This window comes from Capra hircus, chromosome 28 (assembly GCF_001704415.2).
Source record: "Capra hircus breed San Clemente chromosome 28, ASM170441v1, whole genome shotgun sequence".
Classification (NCBI taxonomy): domain Eukaryota; kingdom Metazoa; phylum Chordata; class Mammalia; order Artiodactyla; family Bovidae; genus Capra; species Capra hircus.
In genome coordinates this window covers 17,850,430-17,876,552 of record NC_030835.1, presented here as the reverse complement: position 1 = coordinate 17,876,552, position 26,123 = coordinate 17,850,430, and the positions used below count along the sequence as shown (strand labels likewise).

The window sequence follows — 26,123 nt, the reverse complement described above, 5'->3', positions numbered from 1 at the left end:
AATTGTACCTATGTCATGGGAGTTTTGTGAATATTAAAATATATTTATATGTATATATACACATATAATATACTTTGCACAGTGCCAGGCACAGTATATGTTGGCTTTTATGGAGAGAACCTCTCCTGGCACATTCTGCATAAGATGGGCCATGGTTGGGGCTAACTTGGTCTATTCAGAAAACAGTCATAGTAGGGAAAGAAGGAACAGGAACCAAGACAGGCGCCACAATAGGTCCTGTACATACATGATCACACCTGATCCTTACACAACCCTGTGAAGTGGGAGCTGTTATGCACACTTTATAGATGAGGGATTTGGCTCAAGGGAATTCATGATTTGCAGGGGGTCTCACAGCTAGTTACCGGCAGATCTGTTGTTGGCACCTAGATCTCTTGTGCATCCTGCGAGCTCGCACACAGTAGGCAGTCTTCACTCAGGTGTTGACGTAACAGACTCCAGGCAGAGACCACAGCTGAAGGAGGGGCCACTGGGGGTAGGGGCCTCACACCCCAGTTCCACTCACTTCCCTGGGAGGGCCAGGTGACAGAGTCAGAGGCCAGGTGAAGGGCAGGCTCCCACTGGTCCCCTCATCCATTTAGGGACTAGTGTTTGAGTGGACTGATAGAAGACCACTGGGCCCAAAAGACCAGCTAGATCATGAGTGCCTCATATGCGTGGCTTTTTTCTTTTTTTTCCAACTTCATGGCCCAGCACAGGCCCGACCCAGAGCATACCCCACCTGGTGTGTGCTCACTGACCCTTCCTAATCCCTGCAGAGGGGACAAGAAACTTCAGGCCATCCAACAGATAGGTAATGAGCACCATTCTGGGTACCATGGACAGAAGCATGAAACCCTACCCTTTACCCCCGAGGCAACACTGAGTCTCTGGATGTGAGGAGCAGGGAGGCCCCACAGCACAGGGCTGTTCTGAGGGTACCAGCCCAGCTCAGGGACTCAGTGGGGTGAGAGAGGACACAGCCTTCAGGACTGGCTTCCTGAAGCCGGTGACATTGGTAGTGGATCTTAAGAACAGACAGGACCAAGGTGGGTGCTGTTGGTTTTCCTTTTAACTCAGAGGGCAGCAAGCTTGCTTGCTATCAGCTCAGCGGAGCAGACAAAGCAATTGAAAGTCATCAGCCTGTGTTCCCACACGCGCCATCAGCCACTCACTAAACTGCTTCTCGCCCAGACCTAGCTCTGCCAAGGGTCAAGACGCTGCCAGCGAGATAACAAGGGGACAAGATGTGGGAGTGATGAGATTTGGCAGGGGCCAGGAGGAGGGGTCCCCAGGGAAGGGGAGAGCTTGCCAGCCTTGAAGGAGTAAGGAGGTAGAAGGTGAGCTCCCAACAGCCCAAAGAGAGCTGCCCTCCTGCCCTCCAAGCCTGACCCTGTACCCCCACTTGTTCTCCCTCCAAGCCAGTTTCCCTCTCCCTCTGCCTTTGACCATCTATGAAACAGAAGCCCTTTGCTTAACTCTGCTGCGCCCTCTAGCCGTCAGTCCACCTCCTTGCTTTTCACACCAAGCTCCAGGCAGCAGCATCTGTACTCAGGGTCCCCAGGTCTGTGCCCCACTCAGCATAGTCTGACCTCCGGGTGCATCTGAGGATCCAAGCAGGAGACCTTCACTGGATCTTTCCTCTCCTGAGCCTGCCTCTCAGCCTGTTTGACCCTGATAACCATCTCTTTCTCAGAGCTTCCCTTCTTCTGCCTCTGGGTGTCTGGCTCTATACCGCTTTCTCATTTGCCTGCCTGACCATTGCATTGCTTGTCTCCATTTTCCCGTGCATTCTCACTGGAGCCAGAGGTCTCCTTAAAGGCAGGCTTGCCAGTGCCTTATGTATATAATCACCGGTGCGCTGGCAGCCCCAGCTTTCCCACTCCAGTCCCCAGTTAGCCCTCCCTTCCAGTTCCTGGAGCAGCAGACCCCAACCTTTTTGGGGGACACCAAGGACTGGTTTCATGGAAGACAGCTTTTCCAGGGACCAGAGTGGTGGTTTCGTGATGGTCCGAGTGCATCACATTTACTGTGCACTTTTGCTTCCATTATTATTACATACGCTCCACCTCAGGTCATCGGGCATTAGATCCGGGAGGTTGGGAACCCCTGTCCTGGAGGCCATCACCACATGGACATTCTGCTGCTATGTAAAACTCTGTCATTTTATGAGGAATTTATCTAGAACTTTCCAGAATGTATAGTTGTTTTTTTTTAACTTGAACTCCCTCTTGAGAAAAAAAAGCAGCTTCTTTGACCCCTCATTCTGTGAAGGAGGACGATATCTTACTTGTCTCACCCTGTTCCTTGTGCCTTAGCCCAGGGCCAGGTGCAGAGTGGGTGCAGGATGAATGGCTGCAAGGAGAAAAAGAGAGACATAAATCTCAGTCCAGGCCCGCCACTCACCAGCCGTGTGACCTTGGACAAGTTATTTAACGTCTCTGAGCCTGCTTCCTCATACGTACGTGGGATATCTTCTTCTAAAGTTATTGTGAAGAGGGAGTCATATAATTGTGCAGACAGCTTAGCTCAGTGCCTGGCATAGGGAAGGGTTCAATAAATTGTAGCCACTATTTTTTTTTTAATAAATAGGGGAAAGAGGGCTGTGACTCGCCTTCAGCAGCCTTATGTGCTTTTGTGCACTTGATTCACATCTTCTCAACACCTCTCTTGCAAATCAGAAGAGGTCTTAATGCCTGAAGCTCCTAGAGGGAGGTGGTTGTCCCAGGAGAACCAGCCGGGCCAGCAATGACCTGCTTCTTCTCTTGTGTGAATGCTTTAAGCCATCTGTTCCTGAAGCCTTAGGGTTCTCAAGGTGCAGCCCCACTCCTCACAAGTTCCCCTCCCCTACCAGGTATATCCCCACACACCTAGGACAGCACCTGTCAACCCAGGGGAACCAGCTGCCCTTCTGCTCAGCAGTGGGGGCTGAACAGATGAAAGGCATTGCCCATGAGCCGGCCCCCCCCAGCCCCCTGGTCCCCATGGGACTTGGGTGAAAAATGTCTGGGAGACCAGAGCACTGACAGGGTAGTGTCAGTTTCCAGAATAACAAAGAAACTCATGTGTATGGTTGCCAAGCCCACGCCACCCTCCGTCCTGCCCAGGGAGGAAGGATTATGGGAGAAGAACAGTAAGGGAGGGAAGCAAGGAAGTGAGGGCCCACCTCAAGCCTGGAACCCTGAAGGCAATGCGCTCTAGACCTGAGGGTTTTGTTCTCAGACTTAGCCTCAAGTCTGCCACCTTGTATTAATACATCTGAGCCCTGGGTTGTGAGACTCTGCTGGTAAGAGAATGTGTTGGCTTCAGTGCTACCACTGGGCACAAGCTCTAGGCAAAGGCTCCTGGGTGGGGTGGGTGAAGGAGATGGTCCACGGTGGTATCTTGGTGCAGGACACGTGGCCAACATTTATTGAGAGCTTCCTATGTGGCAGACAGTGTATTAACTCATTTAATCCTCACAGCAACATTCCCCATTACCTCCATTTTACAGACTAGGAAACTGAGGGCCAGATATGTTAAAGAACTTGATCAGGGTCAGCCAGTTAACACACAGCAGAACGTGATGGGAACCCAGATAGTTTGCCTCCACAGGGCACAGCTGTTTCTCTGCTCCACTTAGCTTTCATTCAGGGACCTTAGCTTCGCAAGTGCGTATACACTCAGTAGTGTGGTTGTGTCCTGATAGTGAATCTTTTGTGTGAGACTGAAGGTATGAACCTTGGCTGCCTTTCTCTGCTGATTCTCTAGCATTTCACACAGTCAGTGCTCGATATGAACTTGGATGAATGAGTGATCTGATTGATCCATCAGTCTTCGAATGAGACCTGCCCTGCTTGGGGTATGGAACTCACCTCCTGTTCCAGCCCAAGCCCAGCATCCCAGTGAGTGCTGGTGTTACCATGGTGACAGGAGGATCATCAGAGCCAGTGACGCGCTTAGGTGGTCTTGTCAGTTCCCAGGGTATAACCCTTTCTGATTGTTGGTCCTGGCAGTTAGTCACTCACACTTTATAGGAAACTGATAGGTGAATCCTACGCAGATGGATGTGCGAAAAATAATGTGTGTGTGTGTGTGTGTGTGTGTGTGTGTGTGTGTTGGGGGAGGGTCCCTGAGTTTGAATTTGTACCAGTTGAGGGATATTTGCCTGCAGGTTGGTTGGACAAAGTGCCTAGGCTGGAGAAGGGGTTATTTTATGTGCTGGGGGCAGACTCTGAGTTGGGGATGGCAGCGTGGCAATGAGCAGGACAAAGGTGCTGAGTGGGGGACCCAACTAAGTGAGCCAGGAGAGAGAACCAAACGGAAAGGCAGAGCGTGTCATTCAACAAGGGGCTTCTGGTTTCTAAATGATTTATAGAAAAAATCTTGCAAAGATAAAACTTGAATCACATATAAACATTGATAGCTTCCTTTATTGAGGAGAATAAATTTATATGAAAATCTGGAATGATGGGATGCTGGACAGAGAACCTGGGGAGGCGGGGTCCATGAATATGTGTGTGATGGGGAAGTGGGTGTGGGAGGCAGGAGCCTGGAGGTCTTGCCTCAGGGCAGCCCTCCAGCTCGGCATTTATGGGCTCTGAGAATCCACCCCCTGAAGCACCTTGCGCTGTCCACACTCCAGCCCCCTCAGCACTGATCACCCTGTCATGGGAATGTCTGGTTGAGGGCTATACATTCCCCATTGGAAGGTGTCCCCGGTACATTGTAGGAGCTCAGTAATCGTTTGTCGAGTGGATTAGCTAATGATGAGCAGATGGAAGCACACGTCCTCTTGTTTCCCCAACAGCAGAATTCCTAGCTTAAAAAACTCCTTTGTATCCATGCATTTATATGTCTCCTTGCAATCCTGTCCTTCCCGCTCCATGAAGGCAGTCATACAAAAGCCCTCAGGAGGGTACCCAGGCTGCAGGACAAAGCCTTGGGCAAGGTGCAGGCTAGGGGGATGTCCCCTCCCTGGCCTGGCCCAGGTCAGAGTCTCCAAAGCCTACAGTCTGAGAATGATGAGACCCAAATGGGTTCCTCCGTCGGCAGCCTCTGCAGTAGCCTAGGAGGATGGGCTGGGAGTGGGCCGCCTTGCTGACCAGCATGGGCCAGCTGAGAACAGCCCCTGCCTCAGTCTGAAGTTAGAGAAGGATGTTGTCTCCCCTCTTCTTTCCCCCTAGTTAATCCAAGAGAGGTCTGAGGTCCTACTGTGTACAGATCCCTTAGAGCTGGGGAAGGGACCTAGTGGGGAGATACAGCAGCCTCCACGGGCCGTCCTGGCGTCCACCTTGTGTACTGGGGGCTTGGTTGTTAGTTCCTGCATATGGAATCAGTGTCCATCCACCCCTTCCCCAGTTCTGCCTGTCTTTCCAGTTCCAGCTCAACCATTTATTAAATACTTCTTTTGTGCCAGGAACAGTTCCAAGTCTGTAGACATGTATTTTTTTTTTCTTTTTTACATTCATTTAGTTCTCACAACCCTATGAGATAGATCCATTATTATCCTAATTTTACAAATGAGACCAAGGTACAGAGTGGTTAGATAAGTGGCCCAAGCTCACACAGCTAGCCAGTGGTGTGGTGCAGGGAATTAGTGGCACCTCCTCCATGAAGCTTTCCTTCTTTAAGCCTTTCCCTGTGTGAACAGCCTCTTCCTGCAGCAGGAACATCATTCAGCAAGGGCTACTGGTTTGTGCATGATTTATAGAAAGGAGATACTGATTCTTGTGGATGTCAAAGCTCTCTGACAAGGCCATAAGTGCTTCAGCATCAGAATTCCTGGCGGAGTGACCTCTGTGTCCCCCACAGTGCCAAGCACTGGGCCTGGCCATGGGATGGCCTGTCCAAGGGACTGCTGAAAATGTGAATGAATGGCAGTGAGTATTTGAATGAACCAACACACTGGTTAATGAGGAAGAGAAAGTAGTGGAATTGGGAGTTTCAATGGCACCCCACTCCAGGACTCTTGCCTGGAAAATCCCATGGACCAGAGGAGCCTGGTGCACTGCAGTCCATGAGGTCGCTAAGAGTCGGACACGACTGAGCGACTTCACTTTCACTTTTCACTTACATGTATTAGAGAAGGAAATGGCAACCCACTCCAGTGTTCTTGCCTGGAGAATCCCAGGGACGGGGGAGCCTGGTGGGCTGCCGTCTGTGGGGTCGCAAGGAGTCGGACACGACTGAAGCGACTTAGCAGCAGCAGCAGGAGCAGTGAACTCACAGGCTGATGGGAAGGGCACAAGGGCAGGTGGGGGCTCAGGTGAGCTGGGAGCAGCCATCCTTCAGAAACTTGCTTTCATCTGTGCACCCAGCACTGGCTGGGTACCTTGAAGAACAGTCTTGAAAGCCTCCCACCTTCAGGGGGCTTTTAGGCTGGATGGAAAGAGCCCAGTTTCACACAGGAAGCAACTGGGGAACAAGCAGAGCAGTGGCTGCAGCCTGTGGGGCTGGAGGGTCAGTAAGAGCAATTAGGACCATCTTCCTGGAGGAGGGGGAGAAGGGGCTGACACTGGGCGGGGGGACAGGAGGTAAGACCAAGAGATAAGGCGGACAATGAAAGACAAGAGGTAGGATTGGATTTGAGGACCCTGCAGAAACCACTGTGAGGGCTGGGGTGCCTGTAGGGGAGCACAAAAGAAAGTTGGTGGGAAAGAGCAGGGCAAGGGTACACTTGAGCCGGTGCCATTTATGTGTGATTTTTGCCAGTACTTCAAAGGTGTATTTTAAATTTTAATAAATACTTAAAACTTAAAATTGAAATTTGTTTTTAACTTACATTTATCATAATAGGAAACTTTATATCACTGCCTTATAGAAAATTAGAGTGAAATAGAATAGATTAGAAAGAACAGAATAGAATAGGGAATGACCATAAAAATGAGCACAAGGAAACAAAACAAGGTTACTGCCTTTTCACAGGGGCTGCTGTAACAAATCCATAGCCTGGGTGGCTTATCAACCATAGGATAAGCCTATGGTTATTTCTCACCGTTCTGGAGGCTAGAAGCCTGAGATCAGGGTGCCAGCACAGCCAGGCGAGCCCCCGCCTCCTGGTTCACATGGCGCCCTTCTGCTAAATCCTCATATAGGAAGGGACAGGGGAGCTCTCCAGGGCCTCTTTTTAAAAGCATGAATCCCATGCAGGATGGTTTCACCCTCGTGACCTAAGCCCAGAAGCCCCACCTGCTCACTGCACCTACTACCATCATCTTTGGAGACTGGGATTTCACCATACAGAGTCTTGGGGTACACAAGTATTTAGCCGTAGCAGTAATGACTCATTACAGATCCTGAAGCCTGTTCTCTCTCTGTTAAAGAGGAAAAGAAGCAAATGTTAGGGAGGGTGTTAAAGACATATAAGCACCAAGTCAAGACTTTCTCCTTGACTCAGTCAGAGGGCCTCGAGGAAGACGGAACAGGCAGAATGTTCTCATCCTGTGATTCAGTGTCGTCTGCTGCCCGGGCCGTGTGCTCTGTGTATCCCAGGGTTCTTTTCATTGCTCCTGGAACCAGCATCCACTTTAAGTTACTGATTAGTCCTTAATGCCCAGAGAGGAACCCTGGCGCCAGCCCCCTGTCCGCCTGCCCTGGGCCCCAGTCACACCCTGAATTCTTCTCTCTCGCAGGGAATACCAACAGCATCTTTGCCCTGGACTACATCAGTGGGGCACTGACCTTGAATGGCCTGCTGGACCGGGAGAACCCCCTGTATAGCCATGGCTTCATCCTGACCGTGAAGGTGAGAGCCGGACACCTCTATCCTGGGTAGAGGGGATGCCCATGCCTTGGTGCCAGCCTCCAGCGGTTTCCAAGGTGGAGGCTCCAGGAGGCACATCGCTGCTGTTCCCATACCCTGCACTGATGCCTGGGGCTTGTGCCCAGGGCCCCTGTCAGGAAGGACCAGTGCTTGTCACACGTGGGCCTTGTCAGGGACCCTGCTGGCCGTCTCAGAGCCCTTACTGATGACCACAGAGAACTGTGGCATTCATCCCCATCTCAGGGGATGAGGAGGCCCGGAGAGGGTGCCCATCCTCTTGTCCTTTCTGTTACACCATGATTTCAAGTTCTCTTATAGCCAACTTGGATTCTTAGAGTTACCCCATTTCTGGGATTTTTCCCTGTTTTTAATTTTCATGGCTTCCCTGGGGGCTATTGGCTGGTTAGGAAAGAGCAATGCAGAAGAGAAAGGCTAAAGCAGTGGTGGTCCCCACCCCAGAAGGTATGACAGACCCACAGCCCCCCACCTCCTGCAGCCCCCTGCTACTCATGATTGGTTTTAATTAAAATCAATGACTTGCTGAGGCATTCCCTGGGAAACCCATTTAGGGTGCAGGTGCTGCCTGGGCCACAGGCATCCTCCCCAGCCCCAGACTTCGATTTAGAGAGGGGGTGATACAAGGACAGAGGAGAGGGGCTCTGGGAAGAAGGCCCTTCTCTGGCATGGGAAGGATCGTGCCCCCACCCTGGCCTTTCACTGTTCTCCTTGACTTTGAGAAGGCCTGTGGCAGCGATGGATTGATTAGCTCTGACTCTCCCACTGGCTCTGTCCTATCTTCCCACTGTCCACATGTGGGCCAGTGAGGGAGGGCAAGCTAACACAGCCTTCCCCCATCCAATCCCAAGCCCCAGGGCGCCTCTCAGCCTCCTCTCCTGGCTGTTCCCTTCTTCCAGAGGCAGGCAGCTCCAGTGTGAGAGAGCTACCTCACAATCTGAGTAACACCACCAACTCATCTGTGGAACCCTGAGCTCAGCTTTTCCATCTTTCTCTAAAATATAGTGTAGAGTTTCCCCACTTGGCTGTGAATCCCAGTCCTCTGGGAAGCTAGTAAAAGATACCTAGTCCTGAGCGTCTCACCCAGAGATTCTGATTCAGAAGGTCTGGGAATGGCTACTTGGTGGCCCAGGGACTCTGGTCCAGAGATGGGGTGCCCAGGTGTCTGAGTCCAGCTAGGACCCTCACAGTGCCTGCACGGTGTTCAGTCTACAGCAGGTGCTGAATTAAGCCTTGATTATCTGCTAGCGCAAATGTTCTCAGCCTGTTTCATCATTTGCCAAATGAATAATTTGGCATCATTTTCATCCCTTTACCTCCAGATGAACCCTGGAATCTGTCTTGTCCTCTTCACCCCACCTCAACCCACTGCCTGAGTTTGACACCTACTCTGGCTATGTGTCCTTGTATAAGTCACTTAACCTCTCTGAGTTTCAGTTTCCCCATAGTGATAGGAATCAGTAAAATAGAGATGCTAATGGTAGAATCTTCTTCCTGGGGTTATGGTGAGGATGAGATGGGATAATTCACATAAAGTGCAGTGCCCAGCCCGAATAAATGACATCTCTTATTGTGATCATGGCTACCTTCATCCCTGGCATGTTTATTCTTCTGCAGGGCACAGAGCTGAATGATGACCGCACCCCATCTGACGCCACAGTGACCACAACCTTCAACATCCTGGTGATTGACATCAATGACAACGCCCCAGAGTTCAACAGCTCTGAGTACAGCGTGGCCATCACTGAGCTGGCACAGGTCGGCTTTGCTCTCCCCCTCTTCATCCAGGTGGTAGACAAGGACGAGGTGAGTCCCTTAACATGCAGTGTCCAGTCCTGCACCCGGCCTGGGCTGTGCAACCCTGGGGGGACACCAGGGATCTCGGGGCTCTCAAGTTCCCATCTATAAAATAGAAACAAATTTTGCATCGTCCTCCCCTGCTACATGCTGAGAATAAATAAGCCTGCAAAAATCCCGTACAGTGTTTGAGCACACACCTCCAATGTATAGTTCTATTTTAGAAATTTATATATGTGATCATCATACTAACGTAGTATGTGTGTTTTGAAACATACATGCAGAAAATAGAAATTTTAAAAGGGAGAGGCTCTTATATAAATGGTGACTTTGGAATAAGTCTTATTCCTGCTTTGGGGGTGATAACAACCCCACCTTTTCCTTGCAAGTAGTGCAAGTGCCTTCCAGAGGATCCCAGGCCACAAGGATGCCTGCACCCTCTTGCCCTGGAGCCTGGAGGCTGAGGACAGTGTCGAGAGGGAAAGGCGTGGGTCCTGAGAGAGAGACAGCCCTAGAGGGAGCTCCAGGAGGCGGGGGCTCCAGCTCCACCCCGTGTCATGCTGCTGGCCTGGATGCCTCCCCTTGCCCTACCTCCCTTACCCATCAGCAGTCACAACCTTAATAGGACTTCTATTTATTACCGCTGCTCTCCCGGCCCACTCTGCTCAGGAATTCCATTAGGTTTCCCCGCCAGAGGTGCTTCTCTGCAATTACTCCTCACGTGACGCTCTCTTACTGGCCTTACTCCAGGCCTGCGGCCCCTCTCCTGTCAGCTTCTCTCAACTGTACCCAATCCCCACAAGGACTCAGGTTCACAAGGGCAAGTGTGTGTGTGTGTGTGTGTGTGTGTGTGTGTGTGTGTACGCGCATATGCCCAGTCGCATTTCTTACGTGTGTACACATATGATATGCCCTCTTCTCCTGCTGAGTCTTTTGGAACCTACCTCTCTGAGATAACTGAAGTATGTACTGAGCACCTATTGTTTACAAGGAGCTATATTTGATGACTTAAGGAAATCCAGGAAGTGGGATCTTTGGTCCCTGCCCTATGGGGCCAAATGTGTTTATGCAAATATAATATGTAATTTTAAAACATATGCAATAATGTAGAAAGTTGAAACGGTGGAGATAAACAGGTATAAAAACAGATTTGGACATGTTCTCACTCCCCATGGATCATGTTGTATTCCCTCGGAGAGCAGGCCCCGTTTAGAGACTGCTGTGTGAATGAGAATCTCAGGAGAAAGTCCCATTATCAGGCTGATAATAATGCCCAAGGGAAGAGAGACACCAGAAACAGTGTGGTCCAGGGTCCAGTAACTGTAGGCAGTGAGGCTCCAGAGCTCAGCTGAGGGGGAGGCAGGCAGAGACTGGAGGGTCAGGAAAGACTCTGCCCTAAGAGGGGGACTCGGGCTAAGCCTTGGGGTAAGAATCAGGTGGTAAAAGAGTGCTCGGAGGACGAGGGGCCAGGCTGTGAACCCCAGAGAGGAGCGGAGGGAGAAAGCTGTACATAGGTCAAGGGAATAGGCAGTAACCTGTGCAACTGATCAGGGATTGTGGAGTAGCCTGCTGGGAAGGTGGGCTGGGACACAGACCTTGGGGAGCCTTGAGTGCCAAGCCAAGGAATCAGCTTGGGCCTGTGTTCAGGGCCAAACCTGCCATTTATTAGCTCCATGACCTTGGATGACTCATTGACCCTTTCTGAGCCTCACTTTGCTCACTTGTGTAATAAAAAACAGTCAGTTTCTATCACAGAACAAATTAACCCTGCAAGAGAGTTTATTCTCCCTCGGACTGCTTGTCCAGCCAGGGTAGGCAGGGAGAGCCCCTCGGTGTGGTCACTTAGGTGCATACTCTGCAGCGCTGGGGTTGTGGTAGGAGGCAGCCACAGGGTTAAGCACTGGCTCTTCTTTGCTTCATCTCAGAAGCGTGACTTCTGCTGAAGGCCCATCACCCAGAGCTAGGTATGTGCCCCCACCTCGCTACCCAAAGGCCGGGGGATAGAGGTAAGCGGCTAAATATTTGTGTCTGCCACAAAGGACAGCAGCAAGGTGTGTGGGGAGGAGGAGATCAGCTGATAGTGTGTAGGACTTGGCATGTGCCGGCCACGCCCAGATGTTCACCATATGGGTGCAGGGGGCACCACCCCCAGCAGGGCCCACTCACCTCGATTTGTGGGATTTCAAGGTTACGCTGTGCCCTTGGGTTTTACCTCAGGCTCCCTTCCCGGTAATCCTGTCTAAAGCACCTGCAGGAATGCTGACTGCAGGGCCCCTGATCCGTTGGGGTTTGGCCAGTGTCTCTAGCAGTAGAGGACTGGCCTCCTTCCCACAAGGTCACACTTCTCCTGGGCACAGCAAGGTGCAGGGAGAGAGGAGGAGAGGCAGCCCAGACCATCCCACCCTAAGGCCACCTCCAGTTGACCTTAAGTGGAGGAGGAAACTGGGCCCTCCTCCAGTATCCCAGTAGGGCTGCACCCAGACCACCCCAGATGTGGTCCTGGGCTGGTTCCTAAATAAGGAGAGAGAAAGTGCTGTCTCAGTTGCCCTGCTCTTTTGCAGCTCCCATTTCTTCTCCACTCTCCAAACCTCTGGGGGGTGGGGGTCAAATCTGCCCAGGTGAGTGTTCCCAAAGCCTGGTTTTGGGTGCTGATGGTCAGGGCTCAGGTTCCCAGCATGGAGTAATCAGCCACAGGGCCAGCAGGAACACAAGACAGAGGCTGCTGGCACGCACGGCATGGCCCAAGTGTCCCAAGTCTGGAGAAAATCAGAGAACCTCAAAGAGGAAGCAAGAGCTATTGTAAGGGATTTGTCATCCCTCTGACTTCTCTTGCTGAGGGGAGACTCCATCTGTTGGGATTTGTGTCTGGGCTGAAAGTGACTCTGGATTTGCTAGGTATGGCAGGAGAATGTTTATCGAGCAGACCTGGAGAAGGGAGAATGAGGAGAGCTCACGTCCCTTTGTCATAGATTCTCCAGGACATGATTCTCCCTTGCACTCACCATGCTTGTGATTTTGCAGTTACTGTTGTAGTGATCTCAAGAGTGTCTGTCTCCCCGCTAGACTGAATGACCCATGGGTAGGAGCAGGTCTGTTTGCTCACCAGTGTAACCACCCAGTGCCTCATACTTTGCCTGGCACTTGGGAGGCACTGCAAAATATATTTTGGTTGAGTTGAAAGCACAATTGAATGATAGAAGAAGCAATGAAGTAGCCCAAGGCTTTATCCAAACTGAATCATCGTCAGTACCCATATGCTGAAGCCCAAATTCGACTGAGTTTGTGTAGGAAGGTGAGCTGAGAGGTCCACTGTGGGGCAGTAGAGGGTGCTGACGGAAAGGGAAGGAGGAAGCAGTTAAACCTCTCAGTCAGGCCTTTGTGGCAGCCGTTCCTAAGAAGGATGCTAACCTAATTCAAAAAGACTAGATAATGCCTGCCATCACCTCCAGATTCTGCTCAGCCTCTTGCTGAACCGTGGGCTCTGGCAGACCCTTCAAATGCACCTAAAGGTGCTTGAAAGAGGCCCTTTCTCTGTCCCAAGGACTCCATCTCCATTGTCAAGTCTGGGTAATTTCCTCCCCTTTGTCCAGCTACAGAAAACACAGAAAAGCCAGAGGAGAAAGGGATGAGGTGGGCTGAAACCAACAGCCACCCATTTGCACCTTGTGACAGTTGAGATGCAAATAGATGGTTGTAATGCAGATCACACAAAAAAGTCTCTAGGCACAGGCCCCAGGAGTCAGCCTTGGTATAGGAGCTCATCTCTGAGTTTCAAATTAAAGGCTGCGGCAGCCTCATTCCGCCAGCTGGGCGTTCTCTTGTCTCCTTGCTGATCTCTTGGAAGCCACAGGAAATAACTACACACTTACCTGCTTGGATTCCTACCACATTGTTGCCCACTCCCTTGCCCTCGACGTGATCTCTGCTGTTTCTCCACTTTGGTCAACTTTTCCTCTCCTAGTCGTGCCTGCAGCCCTCCCCAAGTCCTGCCTACAGCTGAGCTAGACACAGGCTGTCGTGTTTTCCCATCTGCATTGATTGGGAGGGTTGGAAGTTTCTGCTCACTTGTCCTAAAAAGCCACTCTTCTATCTGCATTCTGACCCTGAAGGGTTGGGGACTGAAGGCAAGGAGTGTGGAAGCCCATCCATGCAGCTGGCTGCTTTACAAATTCCAGCAAAGGGGTTCTTAAAAAAATATTGTTTCTGCAGTAAGCACAACCCTACCCAGTTGACTGGGCTAGAAATGGAGAATTCTTCTTGCACGCTTGTCAGTAGAAGTACCTTCCATGTTACAGCCTGCCTTTCTTCTCAGGAGTTGGGGCATTTGATCCACTTTACTTCTGACCCACAGCTTCTTAGAACAGAATTGCTACTGTGCTTAAGAATCTGTTTGCAGGAGAGAGGGTTTGGGGTGTAGGGTGGGGTGCCAATATCCTGCCCAGAGAGGTCTCTACTGCCCGGCCCTGGGAATTACAGTCATTAAAGAATGGCCTTCAGACTTCATTGGCCATCCTCTGCCCCTGGCATTTCTAAGGGAATATATTGAAATATACACAGGTGGGGAATGATGCATTCATTCAGTCAACAAATGCTATTATGTACCTACTGGGTGCTCACCACTGGGGAAATGGTGCTGAAGATGTGGTCCCTGCCCTCCAAGAGCTTCTGTTTCATTCTAGTGGGGAAGCTAGAGGAGTAGGCACCAACATCACTACAGGCGGGACTGAAGGTCAGGAAGTCAGGAAACAAGCTGAGTGATGGGTGGTGGATAGAGGGACTGCTTTTGATTCAGGAGTCCTAGAAAGCTTTCCCAAAAGGCGCTCTTGGGGCTGCAGTTCAGTAATGTGGAGGGGTCAGCCATACAGAGTTGCAGAGGGTGCTTCCCTGCAAGGGCAGAGGTCCCCTACAAGGGATCCAACCTTGTAGGGATTTCCAAGAGCAGAGGAGAAGCTGGTGGGGTGGTCCAGGGAGCTTGAGTGAGCAGCAGGTGAGGCTGGTGCTATCATCAGGGGCCAGGCCAGGCCTGCCAACCACGGGAAGGTGTTCTTCCCTGACTGTGAGCATGGAGGGGAACCAGCTGACATGCTTTGAGTCATGTTTGTTAAGGAGCTCCCTGATGGCTGTGTGGAAAATGGGGGGCTGACAGGGGCCACGAGCGGAAACAGAGAAACACCGCACAGAAAACGCTCCCACCTCCACTGCCCACTGTTCCAGCTGGCAGGTGCATCCTGGTGTCTGACTTGAGGCTCTCCTGCCCTTTAGCCAGTTTCCTCTTAAGTGTTTGCAAGAAGCCAGAGAACCCCAGACCCCTTATAATGAAACCTAAAAAATCTAGAGGAAATGCCTCCAGAGCACTTCTCAGGAGGACACTGAGTGGCCATCTCAGTCTTTGTGACAGAAGCTCTCCCATGTTCAAGTTGACCTGGGGTTTTGAACTCTGGCCATAGCCCTCTGCTACCAGACCTGCCTGGACTGCCCAGGAAAGATGGTGGTAGTGGGGGAAGGGAAGCCAGGGCCCACGCCTCCTCACAGAGGGATTCCAGGCCAGCCTTGTCCTCTTTCTGTGCCTCAGTGACCACCTCTGGGAAACCATGGGTTGGACCAGTGAGCCTTAAGACTATAAACCCTAACATTCTTTTTGTCCAAGAGGACCTGGGTGGGAAGAGGGAGGGTGCCTCCCGAAGCTTCCCTAACCACCCCGCACTGTTTCCCAATGTTGGCCCATCCTCTCTCCCCTGTTCTTGCCCCAGTCTGCTCCCCACTTTGGGTTCATAGGCCTGGTACCTCTGTGGGCCTCATCGCCCGCCCCCAGCCTCTTCCCCCCACCAACATGCTTCTTTATTTGACACTATCTGGGGTATCTCTTTACGGGTTAGGAAGAAAGAGCCAATTAGAGTTGTTAAAAAATAAGGGCTTCAAAGCCAGACTACCTGGGTTCAAACCCTAACACTTCCTCTTTTGTCCGGGAGTTGGTGATGGACAGGGAGGCCTGGCATGCTGCGATTCATGGGGTCGCAAAGAGTCGGACATGACAGCAACTGAACTGAACTGGACTGAACCTTAGGAGATTTGCTTATCCTCATGGATTCAGTTTTAATATCTACAAAATGGAGGCACTACAGTTTGAAGTCTCATCAGTGGGATAGACGCACTGCCCGGGACCCTTTCCCGACTGGGACTCCACATTGCTGTCAACATGAGACTTCCCAGCACTGTTCAAGTCTAGATATAGTTGTCACCCCAATCTGGTGATATATATGCTTTTACATCTCCCTCTTATTTTTACTTCTTTTCTCTTAATGACTATATATTGAAATTAAGTCAAATAATCTATAGAAATTGAAACTGTTGGGAAAAAATGGAGGCAGTAATAATACCTACCTCGTAGAACCATTATGAGGATTAAATGGGCTTATATGTGTATTTCGGAGAAGGCAATGGCACCCCACTCCAGTACTCTTGCCTGGAGAATCCCAGGGACGGGGAGCCTGGTGGTCTGCCGTCTATGGGGTCGCACAGAGTCGGACACAACTGAAGGGACTTAGCAGCAGCAGCATATGTGTATTTAGACGTGCCTGGCCCATGAAAAACACTCTTAAAATCCTACAGATTCTTACTCCCAGCCCTGGAAGATATGTGTATTATTGTGTCATTTCTAGGGAAAAGGAGGTTGAGGTTCGGAGAAGGTAAGGGGCTTCGCGGAGGTGGCACAGCCAGTGGGTCTCAGAGCTTGGCCTTAAACATCCCTGTGCTTCTTGCTTGTGCTTCGGGGCTCCCCGTTTACAGCCAGGGGCCCCCATTCTCAGAGATCTGGTCCCACCGGAGCAGGTGGGTCCCGCACCTCCAACCTGGCTGGCAGGAAGGTGAGGGGGAGGTGAGACGATGGGGGTGGCTGCACTGCAGGGGTGAACAGGGACACATCTGGCGGGAGCTAATTCCTGTTTCGGGCAGGAGATGACACAGTGCATTTGTTTGAGGGGCACAGGAGAGAAAAACCAGCATTACCCACCTCCCCAAGGAGACAACATCGCAGAACGAACAAGTGAAAGAAAGCAAATGATGAGGAGAACCATATTCCAGAATACTGGGCTTATTTGCAGGGGTGAGGCGGGGGCTGGGGGGGTAGTGAGAAGGAGAGATTGCCCTCATTCTCCTGTCCGTCTTGGCTCTATTTTTATCTATCACCCTCATTTTCCATTCCACATGTGTTCCAGGCCTGTCAGGGAGCCCGGTCCATAACCTTGTATTTATTTAAATTCATTTTCTCATTCGCTCCTGTTAGTTGGCCTGTCCAGCCTGCAATTCCTCTGGCCCTTCTCCCCACACAGCCCTGCAGGGTTGCAGTGCTGGCCCCTCAAGGCCCTCCCAGACTTCCTTTCAGTCCAGGGGTTCTTAATCCAGGAGTGGGAACCTACTGACTCTCCAAGGCATCCTTGACCCTGGATGGAGAAAAATCTGCATCTTTATGTTTGCTCACCTCTACCTGAACTTCTGAGATCTCTTTGATTATGAAATAGAAACAAATCACAGCAGCCTTAGGAGGACCTGTGACTCTGAGCCCAAGAGAAATCTCAGATATTTTCCTATCACATTACAAGTGTCACAAGGATCTCAAAATACCATTTACACTCATCACTACTTTGAAATTACAGCATATATTAGACCCGCTGCCAAATCTTATTGTTTCATGCATTAAGAAGCACGTAACTGTACTATAATACCCTTTTAAAGTACTTCGATAACTGTGTTTCAAGATAATTAATCGACATTGTGGTCCTTTGTATTTTATTTTATGCAAATAAAATGTTATTCTCTTGAAGGGGGTCCGTGGGCTTTACCAGACCTCCAGAGGGTCCATGACACAAAAAAGATGGAAGACCCCTCCTTAATTCCTGTCCTCAGTAACTGCCACCCTTCAGCTCAGCTTCCTCCTCAGGCATTGGCAGTAAGGCCAACCTTCCACTGGTTCTGAGTTGCCATCCTGAACTGAATATCCATCTAGGGTTAGGTGGGTGAGAACAGGGAGGCCATTTTCTCCATGTCACACATTCAGCTGAGGGTCCATTTTCCAGCTGTGGAGCTTCCAGGCCACTGTTCACCCAGGCCTCATAAATCCCCCCGCCAGCATCCACTTTGCAGTGGAAGCCCAGGAAATAGCGTCCCTGGCACCCCAGGGAGTGATCCCCGCTGTCTTCAGCTCTCCCTACCTGCCAGTATGACCCAAGGCACAGACCTCTGCTTCCCTATCTTCCAAAGCAATTTGAGCTAGAAACCAAGCTCTAGAAGCACTGAAGAGAGGTGAGGGGGTGGGGTGGGGTGGGGAAGGGAGGGGCAGACTGCCAGCATCCATGGAGACAGATGTGGGTTTTTGCTCCCTGTGGATGTGCGATTATCCAGTCATCCAGGCCCTTCTTTCCCCTCCATTAGGGAGATAACTGGGATCTGGGAAATCACCCACCTCCCGCCGAATCCCCCAGGGGATATAAAGGCAGTAGATGGAGTGCCTCCAACATTCTGGATGCCTCACCCAGTTCGTGACTTCATCACTGAAGCAAAGCAGCCAGGAGGGAGGGGTTGGGTGATCTGACCCAGGGAACGAACCAGGCCCATGGAGAAGAGGAGGCCAGCCTAACCCCTCTTCCCCCAGCCAGGTGGCCGTCCCACTGCTCCTCTGAAAGGTTTTCTGCTGGTTCTGTTGCAGAGCAGGGGTTAAGCCCCCCAACAAAGCACAGTCAGCACAGCTGGGACCTGGGTGAACACTGCCTCTGCAGCGGGCAGGGGTCTGTCTGCACGACCTCAGCCCTGTCTTGGCTTCAGTGCACATTCTGAGGGTTCCTCTCTCAAGATTTAGGCTCTCCAGGAAAACATCTGTTGACTTCAAAGCAAAGCCACTCTGAAAGGGAAGCCAGGGGGAGCAGGGCGGCCCCATTAGTGCTTTTTCCCATTAATTTCTCCCCAGTTGCCTTGGCTGAGGTTCTTATTATGACGACGATGATTATTAGGATTTTTCTGTGCGTGGCCGCATCCTGTGGTGTGATTCCTCCCAGCATGCTAAGCTCTAGCCTCTCCCAGGACCAGAGGGTATCCTCAGCGTGATTCAGACACCTCCTAATTTAGTCTCACTGTAAATCTAATTAGCATGCTATTTACACCAGGCACCTTAGCCTTGGCGGCGGTGTGAAGCAGTGCCAGCACTCATACTCACTCCTCCCCACCCCAGTACCTGTGGCTCTGAAGTCCCCGCCAGCCGCTGGAGGTCATCGTCCATGTTGTATCTGGGGGACTGCTCCTCTCTCACTCAGCTCCCTTTCCCACACCCACACTTCCCCTTGGAAAGTATCGTTTTATCCTCAGAGTCGTGCTGCCTAAAAGCAGCAGCTGGCCTCCCTGAAGACCCCCACCCAGATCAGAAACAGAACTAACAACCTTCATCCTGTCTCCGTTGCTGCTTGGCTGGGTCATGCCCACTCTGGTGCCCCTTCACCATGGGCCCTGGTGAGCCCAGCCTCACTCCAAATCGTGGTTGCTAACTCCCACCCTCCCCTGCCTGCCCCATTTGCCACCCTACATCACGGCCCCAGTAGCAATTGGTGGTTGTCTTGCTCATCCCCAACTTGAAGGGTAAGGGTAAGCACAGTGTGGCTGGGCACTATGGCTGGTGACCCTCCCCATCACCGTGATCATGGGCTGGGAAACCTCCTTGTCAGCAGGCATAGGGAGCACAGGACCCCACAGGGCAGCTGCAGTGAGGCCAGCCACCACGGAGGGCAGGGAGCCTCTCACCTGCTTTCCTCTTTCCCAAGAGGGGAGAATGGTACGGGAGTAGGGTGGGAGAGGGTAGGAGGCCTTCGATGCCAGGCCGGGTTTCGTGGCTGTATCGTCACTGTCCATGAAGGCCTGGGAGGGACCTTTCCTCCTTCCTCTCTAGGCCTTAGTTTCCCCAGTGAATTTGAAAAAAGAATTGGAAGTGAGAGAAGTTTTTGAGATGAGTATTGCCGAATGCACACGTCCCAGGTTGGAAAGATGTTCTGGCGCAGAGCAGAGCATGTTTCCTCTCTTTCATCCTGGTGAGGGCCCGGAGCCTGGCGTCAGCAGGCACGTGTCACCTCTGCTCTTTTCACATGAGCTCGATGGGCTCGGAGAGGAACCTTCTACGTGAGGTCACAGAGCAGGCACACAGCAGCTAGCGAAGCTTGCTGTGGAGTGAGCGCCCAGGCCAAGGGCAGGAGAGGGATGCCCCAGAGCAGCTCCCGCATTGAGTGGAAGGCAGGAATTGATCGTTTGTTCATTTATTCAGCAAGTATTTGTTGAACACCTACCGCGTCCCACGTGCTTTTCTGGGCCCTGTTCGTAAGTGAGCACACAGCCGAAGCCCAGCCCTTCGGCAGGAGAAGACCAAAGAAGCAAATCGATGTATATTATTATATGTCAAGTGGTGAGAGGAGCCATGGAAAAAAAGCCAGCAGCGTGAGGGGCCTGAGGGAGTGCTGGGGAGGAGAGGGGGTCAGAGGAAGTCTCTCCAATAAGATGATGTTTGTGGAGAGACCTCAGGGAAGCGGGGGTGAGCTTTGTGGGTATTTGGAGGAAGAGCATTCCCAGCAGAGGGAGGAGCTGGTGTGGTGGCTGTGAAGCAGCAGCGTGGCTGCAGGGTGAGGAGGCCCGTGGGTAGCGCAGGAGGCGGACAGGCCTGGCTGTTGTCAGGGCTCAGCAGGAAGGCAGTGAGCAGCGAAAGAGGGACTTGATCTGACTCAAGTTTTTCAAGAGGACAGACTGAAAATAGCACAAATGCCCAGCACCTGATGAGTGGACAAACAAATGTGGCATACAGTGAAATACTGTAGAGCTGTTACAGTAATGAAGGTCTGATCCACGATGTAACACAGAGCCTGGAAAACAGGATGCTAGGTGAAAGAAGCCAGATGCAAAAAGTCACCTAGTGGGTGATTCCATTTCCATGAAGTGTCTAGAACAGGCAAATCCGTAGGGACAGAAGGCACACCCGTGGTCACAGGGGCTGAGGGAAAGGAAATGAAGAGGGATTGTTTATAGTACAGGATTTCCTTTCAGAGTGATGAAAATATTTTAGAACTAGATATAGATGGCAGTTGTACAGTATCGCAAATATACTCAAAACCGCTGAGCTGCACACATTAAAACGGCTAAAGTGACCAATTGTATCTCAATTCAAAAACTGTAAGAATGTGCTGGCTGCCTGGGTTCACAGACACAGCAGAGCAGGGCCATTCCTAGGAGGGAAAGGCAGTAAGATGTGTGCAGGGGTAGGGAGTGTACAGCTCCAGGGCCTGGTCTGAAGGGAGAGGATTTGCTGGGGTGGAGAGGGGGATGAGGGTCACTGGACTATAAAGAAAGCTGAGCACTGAAGAACTGATGCTTTTGAACAGTGGTGTTGGAGAAGACTCCTGAGACTCTCTTGGACTGCAAGGAGAACTAACCAGTCCATCCTAAAGGAAATCAGTCCTGAATATTCATTGGAAGGACTGATGCTGAAGCTGAAACTCCAATAATTTGGCCACCTGATGCAAAGAACTGACTCATTTGATAAGACCCTGATGCTGGGGAAGATTGAAGACAGGAGGAAAAGGGGATGGGACAGAGGATGGGATGGCTGGATGGCATCACAGACTCGATGGACATGAGTTTGAACAAGCTCCGGGAGTTGGTGATGGACAGGGAGGCCTGGCGTGCTGCAGCCCATGTTGTCGCAAAGACTCGGACACGACCGAGCCACTGAACTGAACTGAGAATGACTGCAGGAGCTCCTTGAGCAGTTAGGAACCTGGAGTTTTACTTCCTGAGACGGTGAAGCAGTAGCTTTGGTAAGGAGAAGGCAGAAGCTATAGGTTAGCCTTCAGCACGTTAGGTTTGACCTGCTTGTTAGCATTCAAATAGAAGTGCCAGGAAGCCAAGTAGGAAGCAGGAGCGTTGCCAACGTCTGAATCGTAGTTAATAACAGTCACAGGTCTAACTGGGCTTACCTAGGAAAGGGGTATAGGTAAGCTCGAGAGCAGGGCTGGGGGCCACGCAGCCGGAGGGCGCCTCAGAGTTAGGGGAGATGAGAGTGAACCAGCAGAGACACTGAGAAGGAACCGCCCCTGAGGGAGGAGGAGGACCAAGAGGGAGCACTGGAGAACAGGAGACCAACTGAGGCAGTGGAGCGGAGAGGGAGCAGGCAGCTGCCTGAGCGGCTACCAGCAGTCCCCAATTAGCATACGTGTCTGTGTTTACTTTTCTCTTTTCAGCGTAAGGACTCTTAATTACCCTCATTAGGGAATGCCCAGATCCACTAACATTTACTGAGCAAGCCCACCAGGCTTTGTTTTTTTTCTTTTTAATCCACTTAACTGTCTTCTCGAGTCCACCTTCAAAGCTCTCCCCAGTACACCAGGATGGCCCGACTCTTAGAGGGATGCAGGGCTTCCTCTCCTAGCTCCGCATCCGGGCAGACATGCTAACTCATCCTACAGGAACGGGAGTGTGCTGAAATACACAGGCTACCGAGGTGAAGTGAGAGTCGGATGGATCTCCCAAGGCATTCTGCTGAGCCAGAGCAGCCAGCCTCAAAGGCTGCTTCCGAGTGATTCTATGACATTCTCACAAGACAAAACTCAAGTGACAGAGAACCCATCAGTGGTTCCTAGGGGTTTCAGGGTAGGAGAGGATGACTGGAAAGAAAGAGCACAAGGGAGTTTGGGGTTGGGGTGGACGTCCGTAGCCTGGTTGTGATGGGGGAAGCCAAGCTATGCGTTCTAAAGTTTATAGAACTCTGTGCCCCCAGATGTCAATTCCACTGCATGTTCATTATAAAATTTATAAAAATGTATATTACTGAAGACTTCTCCACCCTCATCCTCCCAAAATAGATGATGTGAAAGCACCAACATAGATAACATTGCTGGTGGACTTCTGCACTCAGCGCTGTCCTTCCCTCCACTTCATTTAATCCAGCACAGATGTAATGCCACCCTCCTATAAAGCGAGAAAGGGAGGCTGGAGGGCCACGAGCGCCACAGTGAGTCTGAACCTAACTCAGCAGGCAGTTGGGAGCCATTGACAGTTCTTGAGTGCAAGTGGTACCCTCAGAGCTGATTCCTCTTTAGGTTGGCTGATCTGGACAGAAGGAGAAAGAGAACAGAGACCAAGAGTGATGGCAGATAGCACTAACGGATGAGGCCAGATGTGGGGTCTGTGCAAAAGGTGAGGGCTGGAGTGAGGCTCGGGTTTAGAATCCCAGGGATGGAAGTGGCAGAAGCTCAGGGGGCAGGCCAGGGCAGAGGCTAGAGGGAAGAAAAGGTGGCAGCTGCCACCATCTGCCACCATGCCCAGGCTCCTGGTTTCATCTTTCCCTGAACTTAGTTCTTTATCTGAATTCCCTTCATCACCCTCATCTGCTATCTCTCTGAGTCTCTGTGTTAGAGACTCAACTTTCAGATTTTTTTCCGCACACCCATATATTCACAGATACGCCATGCAGCTCATTCACTCATGCTGGTATTGCTTTGTCTGTTTAACCACAGTTACTATGTGTCCAATACCTGTGTGCCTGGAAAGGCATGACATGGGTCATATAGACTGTGCTCTTTGCACACCTGAGCTGTGCCTGGGTTTGACTTCAGGATGCCCTGGGGCAGTTGAGTGACACTGTTATCAGGCATGGTCACCCATCTGCCTAGAGCCCAGTGCCCTGTTCCAGCCCAAGATGCTTTCCATAGGGCACTTATGGTGCCTGTGTTCTGAAGGAAGGGGCCCCAAGGCTGGGCAGTCCACCTGGGCAGAGGGCTGGGAGCAGGAAAATGAATTCACTCACTCCCTTCCGGCTCCCAAGACACCCAGGGTCATGGCCTCTAAACAGTCTTTAGAGTTCTACCCACCCCACCCCAAGCCTCTTGAGGCAATGGGATCCCTCTCAGCCCCCCTCCCTGCCACCCAGAGGCACGCTGAAGGTGGACTGACTATTGGAGAGGCAGAGGAATATAAAGTGGTGTGATTAGCAGCAGGCAGAGTCCCCCTCCTGATTTCCATAAGGTGTTTAGATTTCTTTGCCTTGCCACATTTCTCTCTCTGTGGGAACAGGCAAAGAGTTTTAGCATGGTAAATCGACAGAGCCAGGCAGCTGCTCCGTGCAAGGCCCACTGCCAGCTCTACACCCTGCCCCTCCCTGCTCTGAAGCTGAGGACAGGCCCCCTCCACCAGCGCCAGCGAGGCTCATCGTCCTCCGGCTGCCGCCATGCCCAGGAGGCCATATGACCTTCTGCGGAAGGTGCCCTAAGGAAGGGCAAGATGATTCTGGCCTTGGGGCAGACTGGGATGCACACCCTTTTATCCTGCATTTGGCCTGTTCGCCCTGCACCTCTGAGCACACTTACCCTTTAGCGCACTGCCCCAACCCCAGCCAAGATTCTGGTGCTGAGTTCGCTGGTGGAGCGAGAAAGGGAATTAAAGCCAGGTATGCGAGTGAGGCCAAGTTGGAAGATTCTGATCAGAACAGCAGACTTTATTATTAGAAAACCGGCCGCATACTGGCAGGCTGGGCCACGAGGACTCTTCAAGCTTTCCACTGAGGGCAGGCTCCTTAAAACAGGGTCCCATGCAGGAGGGAGGGAGGGAGGGAGGGAAGGATGGGGGAAGGGGCATGGCCTGGATTCCTTGGGATCTTGTGGGGTGGAGCATATTGTTCCAGAATTAAGAGCTCAGGTCTCATGAATCTCACTTGGTCCCTCTGCCCTTTACATTCAAGGTACCAATCCAGTACCTCTGGCCTGGGCAGCAGTCCCCTGCATGTATGGGCCTGGAAAGGTCCCTTCCACATAAAGCTTGCTATTCGGCCACACCCACAGGCACTGTTAAGGGGAGCCTAGTCTCCAGTGTTCTTGCCTGGAGAATCCCAGGGACGGGGGAGCCTGGTGGGCTGCCGTCTATGGGGTCGGACAGAGTTGGACACGACTGAAGTGACTTAGCAGTCCTCCCGACCAGTACCCCCTGAAGCCACTTTGTTTCAGTAAGTACCCACTGGGCTGATTGCCCTGGCCCCTAGAGGTCCAGGGCAGCCTAAATAAAGATTTGGATCCCACCAGAAATGACTGTTTGCCTGGGACATAGAAATGAGGTCAGAGTGGCTGGTTCCGTCTCTGGGGGTGGTACAGTTAGCTTTGCTGTATCCAATGGACACCAGCGGCACCTGTGATCCACAGACACCAGGGCTGAGCAAGGGCTGCTAGTCAGCCATGTACCCATCCTCATTGGTAAGGACCAGCTCCTGGTGTGAGCTACTTGGGAGCTTTAGCCTCTAAAGTGAGCCCAAGGGCTGGTATGGTTAGAACTAGATGCTTAGACTCCTTGTTTTCCACACCCAGTGGATGCCGCATCTGAGCAGTGGTGCCAGCTGGCCCCTGCTGGGCTCTCAGACTCTCCTTATAGAGTGGGGAACCTATTGTAATTTTTCTGAGATTGCCAAGGTTATAGCACGTTAAACCAGCATCCTGGGAACACTCTTAGTCCCAGACAGACTGGAACAGCTGGTCAACGAGGGGCAGTGCCCATCATCGCCAATAGAGGCTTAAGAGGGGACCCACCCCAAGGCTCTGAACCAGACAAGCCTGGAACACAGAAGAGAAAAGAACAACAGAGCTGAGCTCCCACTGTGTGACATGGGCTTTGCTGGGCCACCGGAGTTGGGACTCAGTGCCCAGGGACAGGACAGGGCGGGGACAGGGGCACAGAAAGAGGCCATCAGGTGTAACTGGGCTCCGGAAGTGTGAGATCCCCACAGTGTGCTAGGGTAGTGGGCTGCAAATTAGGAAAACAGAATTTGAAAGTGTCTGTCCCTCCTTTGCTTTAATGCAAGGACCCAGTGCTCACTGTATGTCACTCATCTCCCAGCAGTGCTGGGACTGGCTGTAGGACTGACAGACCAGATCCCTCTGGAGAGAGGGGGAGAGGTGTGCACGAGCAGGTGAGGAGCACCTGCCCGCCTCGCGCCCTCTCCTGTAGGCGAATAGTACACACGTCTGCTAGCAATGGAACTGACAGCTCTCTAGTATTCTTTCCCCAAAGTGCCAGCTGCCAATCGGATTGCATTAGATTTCACAGAGGTTTTTGCAATACATGGAATTCACCAGCAAATTACTCTTAAAGAGGGAAAATCAATCATTTGGAGCAGAGATAAGCTGAAGGCAAGGCAGCCTCGGATTGATCCCGTCTGTGCAGGCGTGTGTGGAATTCAACAGATAACCTGCGGAGAAGAGGGTGGGATCTTCGGAGAGAGGAACTGAGGAGGAGGAGGAGGAGGGAAGGAAGAAGAGCTGGAGGTAGACGGTAAAGCAGCGAGGGAGGAAATGAAAAGGAGACGGGCGAGAGGGGAGGGGAGGAAGGCAGGAAGAAGAGGGGCAGAAAAAGAAGAGAGAAACGATGGAGAGGGAGGGGAGGGGCGAGAGGGAAGGAGTGGATGGAGCGAGCAGTTGGAAAGAGCACAGAAGGCCATAATAACAGGACCTTGGAAAGCACCCGGTCTATGCTCCCCATTTCACAGGTCAGAAAACTTAGGTCCAGA

General features: G+C 51.7%; 1 protein-coding gene across 1 annotated transcript in view; it reads left to right on the top strand.

The window, feature by feature from the left end:
- CDH23 (cadherin related 23) overlaps nucleotides 1-26,123 on the top strand; it is a 431,691-nt gene that overhangs the window by 213,566 nt on the left and 192,002 nt on the right. Inside the window, exons 10-11 of the mRNA XM_018042178.1 lie at nucleotides 7,614-7,726; nucleotides 9,377-9,565. Of these exons, the coding sequence (XP_017897667.1) occupies nucleotides 7,614-7,726; nucleotides 9,377-9,565 (302 nt within the window). The remainder of the gene's footprint in view (nucleotides 1-7,613; nucleotides 7,727-9,376; nucleotides 9,566-26,123) is intronic.